The sequence below is a fragment of the Hyperolius riggenbachi genome, chromosome 6, assembly GCF_040937935.1.
Source record: "Hyperolius riggenbachi isolate aHypRig1 chromosome 6, aHypRig1.pri, whole genome shotgun sequence".
NCBI lineage: Eukaryota > Metazoa > Chordata > Amphibia > Anura > Hyperoliidae > Hyperolius > Hyperolius riggenbachi.
Genome location: NC_090651.1, coordinates 236,003,119 through 236,011,472, shown reverse-complemented (window position 1 = coordinate 236,011,472; position 8,354 = coordinate 236,003,119). Strand labels below are relative to the sequence as shown.

At 43.1% G+C, this 8,354-nt stretch overlaps 1 protein-coding gene across 6 annotated transcripts in view; it reads right to left on the bottom strand.

The window, feature by feature from the left end:
• Positions 1-6,667: 6,667 nt before the first annotated feature.
• Positions 6,668-8,354, bottom strand: part of CCDC30 (coiled-coil domain containing 30) — a 113,931-nt gene continuing 112,244 nt past the window's right edge. For 5 of the 6 annotated variants that reach the window (XM_068240551.1, XM_068240549.1, XM_068240548.1 and 2 more), the window contains one exon: positions 6,668-8,222. In XM_068240551.1, the coding sequence (XP_068096652.1) occupies positions 8,015-8,222 (208 nt within the window). In that variant the 3' untranslated portion in view covers positions 6,668-8,014. The remainder of the gene's footprint in view (positions 8,223-8,354) is intronic. The other variant, XR_011022114.1, reaches the window with a different exon arrangement.

Sequence of the window (8,354 nt, the reverse complement as noted above, 5' to 3'; positions counted from 1 at the left end):
GGCCCATGAGTTTTCTGCCATGTTAGTTTCTGTGTTTTGAGCTTTTGAAATTGCGTTTTGTATGCATTTGCGTTGCTATTTGTGTTTTTAAAGGGACCCTTAACAGCTCCTAAAATTTAAAATCTGCACTTACCTGGAACTTCCTGTTGCCCCCCGAATCCCACAAGGTCCCTCGGCATCCTCTGGGTCCACTCCGTAGTTCCACTGGTGGCCCCTGTAACTTGGCGACTTCAAGTGAAGTCTTGAGCAACTGCTTATTCGCGGCCCATCCGTGCACCTGACTCGATCACTCGCCCGTCGCCGTAAGCCTCCAGCAACTGCGCGGTTCTTAAAAGACTGAACTGCACATGCGCAGGGGGCTTATGGCGACGGGCAAGTGATCGAGCCTGGTGCTCCTGGTGAACCTGCTGCATCCATAATTTGGGAGTGTCTTGGACATGTCCTCCCCCAAATGGTGTCCTTCTGTGTCCTCCTTTGTATCCCCCATGTCTCCCCATGTGTGTTCCTGCCTCCCCCATGTCTCCTCCGGTCTCCTCATGCCTCCAGTCTTGGGGTGTGGGCAGAGACACAAGGGGGAGGGAGGAGAGGCCCTCGGGGAGGGGGGGAAGCCAGGCACAGCAGGGGACAAGGCAGGGAATCCCCGATGGTGGCAGGTTGGCGGTTCGTATTGGCGGGCGTTTGGAAGTCGTGGATTCCCTGCCTTTGCCATATAAGATGCAGGGACTTTTTCTCCCCATTTTTGGGGAGAAAAAGTGCGTCTTAAACGGTGGAAAATACGTTAATCGGTATGCACAAACATATCGTCTGAAGTTTTTCTGCAGAAAAATCGCACAACATTAGATGCAATGGCATAGCATGGAGCTTAGAAATTTTGACTGGGGTACCTGTCGAATATTAACGAAAAGGAAGAGCCAGGCTTCCTCGCCTGTCCGTGCCCAGTCCTTCCTATTTTCCACAGTCAATACTACAATTTACGTATAAAAAGACATACCTTTTATTATAAAAGCAATCCCATATGGCCTACTCCAAATAACACGTGAACAGATGATAGGCAGTGAAAAGACTGTCAAACTCTCACAACTGCTCGCTGCTGCTTGGTAACGGCTTGCTGCTGCTTGGTAACTGAGCACGCAGTTCAGCTGCTCATGTTAAAAGGGCCCTAACTGTGGCACATTGAATTCCTGTTTTTAGCGGTATCGGAGGGACAGTGATTGCTGGGGGGTATTTGGGGTAGCTCATATGGGATTATTTGTTTAATAAATGTGTGTCCAATTTATATCCCCAAATAATTATTGATATCAGCCAAGCATCTCCTAGAATCTGTAGACAGGGGAACAGAGGCGCCAGCAGGATAAAATATAATAAAACCTTTAAAAATGCTGGGGAGGTAGCGGTGGATTCACCTCCCTAAAGCAGACATGATACAACTTTCTGATAAATATCAATACATTTATTATAAATACCCCAAAAGTGCGACGCAACGCTTCTATCCTACAGCTTCAAAAGGCAACTTTATTGAGACATTCTTCTCTATGGTCCTCAATGACCTACAAACATTACATGACGATCCGCCCTCATACACCTCCAACCTTAACTCATCAGAAACACGAGCCCTCAAAACTCTCTAAAATAACCATAACCTCATTATAAAGCCTGCAGACAAGGGGGGTGGGATAGTTATTTTTAATAAATCAGATTATTTGGAGGAAGCAGCCAGGTTTCTAGGAGATTCCCGACATTATGTCACTTTAGCTACTGACCCCACTCCCACTCTCAATAAGACTGTAAAAGATTTAATTAATAATGCTCTCCTAGATAACATCATCAGCAAAAACGAAAGGAACTTCATAATGAATCCTACACCCAGCAATCCGTTATTCTATTATGTACCAAAAATCCATAAAAATTTACACAAATCACCAGGAAGACCCATCATCAGGAATCAACTCAATCACCAATAACCTGTCAAAATTTCTCGACCAACACTTACAACCACATGTACAAAGCCTAAACTCCTTCCTAAAAGACTCCCAGCATCTCATCTCACTCCTACAACACATCGACTGGCAGCATGATTTCGCTTGGCTCTCTTGTGATATCACATTTCTATATACCAACATCCCCCACTCCTTTGGACTCACAGCTTTGCAACATTTTCTGGCCCTAGATTCCGTTATGCCCAACACACAACACAAATTCCTTATACACTGTGCCGAATTCATCCTAAATAATAACGTCTTTACATTTAACAATAATAGCTATCATCAGATCAGCGGCACAGCAATGGGGAGCTCCTTCTTACGCAAACCTCACCATGGGATACCTTGAGCAATTAAAAATGTCCAGTAACAACCCTTACCTTAACAATATCGTATTTTACAGGAGATATATTGACGATCTCATTTTTATCTGGAAGGGCGACACCACACTCATTCCAAATGTTGTAAGCTACTTAAATTCTAACCCAGCCAGCCTTCAATTTACACATCAGTACAATTAAACTTCCATAGAATTCTTAGATCTTACACTTTACATTGACAATCACCAAATTAAGACCATGACTTACTTTAAACCAGTTGATGCCAATAACTATATACACTTTAACAGCTTTCACCATCATCCATGGATCATGAACACCCCATACAGCCAATACAAAAGAATCTTCAGAAACTGTACAGACCGACACCAATACAACACCCAGTGTAAGATACTTAACCAAAAATTCATATAGCCTGAAAATACCCCAAAAAACTCATTAAGGATGCTAAACACCAAGCCACTATACCACACCCAACCACCAAGACCAGCAGCACCCCTACTGTTTCAGAAGGCTCTCCCAGATTCATTACTCGTTATAATGCTCAACACGCAGACATACGCAACATCATTAAAAACAGATGGGACATTTAATGCAAGACCCACATCTTCGTCCCCTACTACCCCGCACACCAGCTATCACATATAGGAAAGCTCCAAATCTTCGTAAATTACTAGCCCCAAGCCAACTAAAAACACCACGCATCTCCAACAATTCAAATTCATTATCTCGGGAACCTGGTTGCTACACCTGTGGAAAACCCTGTTGTACAGCATGTACTTTCATCCAGCCCGACCAATCCTTCTCTTCCAATGTCACCAATAGTACCCAATTAATGGACATCTCACATTTAAGTTCGACTTTGTCTTCTACCTCATTTCATGCCCTTGCCGTCTCCAGTATGTGGGGCGGACCACTCAAACAGCACGCAGTAGAATTGGACGGCATAAAATAAATATTATTAATAAATTCCCACTACACAGTGTATCACGGCACTTTCACACTCACTATGATAGCAACCCGGATCTATTTTGTATAACACTCATCGACTCAATATGCCCTTTCCTACCGGATGCCGTTGATCGCCTCAAAAAAACAGAAATGTGTTTATTTTGTAAATCCCAATAAAAATATTGTGAAATAAAAACAAAAACAGAAATGTACTGGATAAAGATCTTAAAAACCCTGACTCCAGGGGGGTTTAAATGAACAACTAGAAAACATCCACTAATCCTATTAGTACTCTATCCTGGTCTCATATTTATATTTACTTTTTTGAATATACTACTCATGTGTTTGTGATTTTGATGTTCGTTTTCTATGTGCCAATATTAATTAATATCATCCTCTTCATTATTTTACCTCATCACGTCCAGTCCCACCCCCACACGAGCTCATTGCATCCATGGCACCCATGTGAATTTTTATACTTGATGCGCCGCTATGTTCGCACCCACCGCACCTGCGCCAGTACTTTAGTTTGTTGGATGCGCTCCTACCGTCGCATTCAATATTCCATGCAGCATGGATGCGTCGCAATCGTCGGATCCACCGCGCCTGCGCCAGAACTTCATGTCTGAACGCGACGTTTTTGTCGCACCCAATACGCATGCGCATATATTTCACCCAGTAAGGATGCAACGTAATCATCGCACCCACTTCTTCAGACATGAAGTTCTGTAGTGGAAGTACGTGCGACGATGACGTCGCTTCCAAGTACGGTAATGTGCTGAGAAGTGGGTGTGATGATTATGTTGCATCCTTACTGGGTGAAATATATGCGCATGCGTATTGGGTGCAACAAAAACGTCGCGTTCAGCACATTACCGTACTTGGAAGCGACGTCATCGTCGCACGTACTTCCAGCCATACGGCGCGTGCGTGCGCCGATGCTCTCACACACATTGAATACTTACAAGTGGCCGCTCATGATAGGCCACACACGCCCACGCGACCTGGCCCCACCCTCTCCTCACCGCGTTGTCATTCTCTTATTGGGGGTATCTCCTCTCAATACTAGTATTTAAAGCACTTAACGTCCTCTAGACATTACAAAGGCGCTAAACCCGCATCTCACGAGCTACTGGTAAGAACCTCTCTTGCATTTGCACTTTTGTTACCCATATTGTTTTATTTTTTACACCTTTTATGTTATATTCTGCTATTACTTCACTTGCTCTTATGCCTCATTATTTACCATTTACCCCCTTATAGTGGGTTATATCACTTCAGATGTTCTCACCCCCACATACCAATTTCACATCCCCCGACTCTCCCACTCCCCTATTAATACATATATATATATATATATATACATATATATATATACACATCTTATATTCTCATATGTACCAAATATAGTACATGATACACCCCATAGCCGCAAGGGGATACAAAACCATCCTGGTATATTATATATTGCACTTTATGTTTTCTAAGTTTTTTATGTATTTATATTCTTATAATCACACCTCATGTCCCATACCATACTATCATCATACACATAAAGCTGTTTATGTTTTATTTTTTCCCAAATTTCCAACTGTACGAATGTACTAACATTTTTTCTTGAATTCTTATTTATAAAAATTGTTTAATACCAACTGCGTAGCTCGCTATAGCATGTTATGTTTTTGTCTCTGTCCACAGTTTGTGATCCCCTTCTATTGCCTGAGGAACCAGGCTTAGCATGCGAAACGCGTCACACTTTTGGGGTATTTATAATAAATGTATTGCTATTTATCAGACAGTTGTATCGTGTCTGCTTTCCGGAGGTGAATCCACCGCTACCTCCCCAGCATTTTTAAAGGTTTTATTATATTTTTTCCTGCTGGTGCCTCTGTTCCCTTGTCTCCATACTGTGTCCACCCTTGGTAGAGTGGTGATCGGACCCAACTTTCCTGAACTACAGAGAGTGACTTTTTGTACCTGAGTGAGGACAGGTCTAATCTCCTCACCTGCCTGTGCAGTGGTTGCCTGAGCGGTAACCCATGTTTGTGAGTATATGTATCTCACTTCTTAATTATCCAATTATTTCAGTACATACTACACTATATTGGGCTCTCGGGGCCATATGCAATTAACTTTTTCTCCTGAGTTTTCTCCAAAGTGATATTTTTAAACTTGTCAATAAAATGCATTTTAAGCTACCAGCAAGCTAGAAAATACTCAAAATAATTTTGGTAGTACTTTTTCACCTACCTTTTAGTATTTTTTCAATTACAAAATCCTGAAAATCTATTTTAAAAAGACATTGAAAAATTATCTCCTAGGAGAAAACTCAGGTGAAAAAGTGAATTGCATATGGCCCTCGGTGTCTATTTTTATCTCCTAGAATCTAGACGATTGCTCCTGCATATTTTTTTGCAGTTATTGCGATATATTTAAAGGAGCTGGACAGAGGATGATTGAGGACAGTGGATGATTGAGGCAAGGGAGTGTCAAGAGAGGATGCTGGGATAAATCTGAGGGAGGTAAGCATTTGAAATATGTTTGACTAGTTACATTTGAATTCAGAGATGTTTTAAAGGAACCTTTACAGGCTATGGAAGGTATTGAGTATTTCCTCTTACAAACTGCCCATTTACCTTTTTTTGTTTTGTTTTGTTTTTTTTGTATGGTATTATAGCTTCCGCATTGTTTTGAGTTCTACAACTAGAAAAAGCATGCAGTCAGTGGATATAAATGAAAACATATATGGGCTATAGGTGATTGTGCAGTGATATGATGATCAAGAAAACCTGTTTGAGCTAAAAGCAAGCAGGAACAGCAGTGGAATCAATATTACATCAGGTTCCATTTGGAAAGTAATCTAATATTGAACGGCGCAAGGTGGTAATCTGGTAAATAATTAAAATCCGGCAAATATCAATTGTTTCTGATAACGACCACCTCAGTCGATAATCCAGCATGTGTACAGTGGCCCCCGACCGCCAGGCAAGCGACCCGCCAGGTGGAGCAATTTGCTCAAGCGAAGGGCTGATACCGTTGGTGGTGTTGGCCCTGCCCACCGTCTGACTTTATATCAGCGCTGCTCCATCGGCTGTCCACTCCTCGCATAGCAACAGAACACGTTGTCCGCTGTACAGCTGACTCCGTTTCTGTACAGCCTCAGCTCCACTACATTGTCCGAAGGATGGGGTTCTTATGGGGAGAGCGCCCTGGCAGTGCTCCTGCAGTCCATCCACAGCTGCTGATAAGAACTAATTAGACATTTTGATCAGGGTAAACAAAAAAACAAAGAAAGAGACCTGAATTTCTTCAGCAACAATATGTGGAATAAAGACTTTTCATTGTGTGCTGTGCAAGAGTTTGGTTCCACTTTAAAGAAGACCAAGAAAAATACCAGAGTATTCTTATTTTTTTTAATAAACTAATAAAAATAAAAACATCAGCACTAGTAATATTTTTACACAGTGGAGCCATTTATGTTTTCTTAGCCTCACTGTGCATTTAGCAGCATGAATTGAACACTTTGAGAGAAGGCACCTTAATCAATCTAGAAAGAGCTACACAGTGGTCAGTTTTGCTGTTCTCAGGGCCTGATATAGTAAGGCATTGTAGCTGATCCCTGAGCTACCCTAATGGGGATGTGATAAGTGATACAGCAAACTTGAGAGGGTTGCTAAAAAGAATCTGAATTAGGGTTCTTACACTCATCCAATTTTGATTGGACAATTTTACAACTTTTGTGTAGTATGAGGGTCAATAGATCTAGAATACTATGAAGAGATTATGTAGGTAAGCTCCTGTACTACATGGAGGTGGGAAAATTGGCCATTCGAAATTGGATGTGTGTTCCAGGCTTAAGCCTCATCTACACGCGTAGTTGAGGCTCCGATCCAGCGGCTCGATTAGCCGCCGGATCGCCTCTCCCGCGTCCCCGCTCGCCGCGCCGGATTCGATACCCGCTCGTCCCCGTGCCGCGCATCTTCCGCTTGATTCCCTGCCATTGTCCCCTCGCGGGGAACGAGCAGGGAATCGGCGGTAGCAAGATCCGAAGTGACGGATCTTGTCAATCGAGCCGCATCAGCGGCTCGATTGATAAGTAACATCGGAGCCTCATCTACGCGTGTGGATGAGGCTTAAAAGTAAACAAGAGATCTTGTAATGTAAAGATTTGATACTTACCCGGGGCTTCCTCCCATCCCATAAACACGACTGAGTCCCCCGTGGTCTGCCGTTCAGCTGCGGTAACTGGCTCAGTTGCGTCAGTCTGGGTCTACTGCGCATAAGTGGGAGGTCCGCGCTTGCGCAGTAGACCCAGACTGCACCGACTGAGCCTGTTACCGTGGCTGATCGCAGCTAAATGGCATACTGCGGGAGGACGGCATGGGATTCAGACGTGTTTACGGGGCTGGAGGAAGCCCCGGGTAAGTATCAAATCTTTACAAGATCTCTGCTACACTTTAAAGACAGCCTGGGTTTATCTGAAGAAATGTTTTAAATGTGGGATCAACAATGCAATCACACAACTGCCAATTTACACATTTTCAAGCAAAATACACAATGATTTAATATGACCCAGGTGATGGTTGTAATATGTAACCATCCAGTAGCAGACAATATTTAAAAATTCCACTGCATGTTTGCTGGTTCACTTGTGATATCTCCATAGGAGGTCTTTAGGGATCTATCAAGATGCCTCAGTAAAACATTCCCTATCAGTCCATTTTAGTAGAAGATCACAGGTAGTTTTCACACATCCTGGAAGCTTGGCTCTGGTGCCCCCGAGTCCTCCAATCCTGGGATGGTAACTGTGGGGGAGGTGACATTAAGGTAGCCGAACTCTGATGTGTCAGATCGTGGTACAGGCGTGGATGCAGACACTTCTGACATCAGCTCCAAATTCCCATCATCACTGTCTTTAGTGACAGGCGAACTCTGAGGCTCTCTCTCTGAGTAACTGCAGACAAAAGGAACAGTTGACATTAGCAGACTGGCTTGGTTCACACAGAAATCTGTACATTTTCAGTCCCAACTGTCCCTTTTTTGGAGGGACAGTTCCTCTTTGGGATCCAAATCCCTCTGTCCTTTC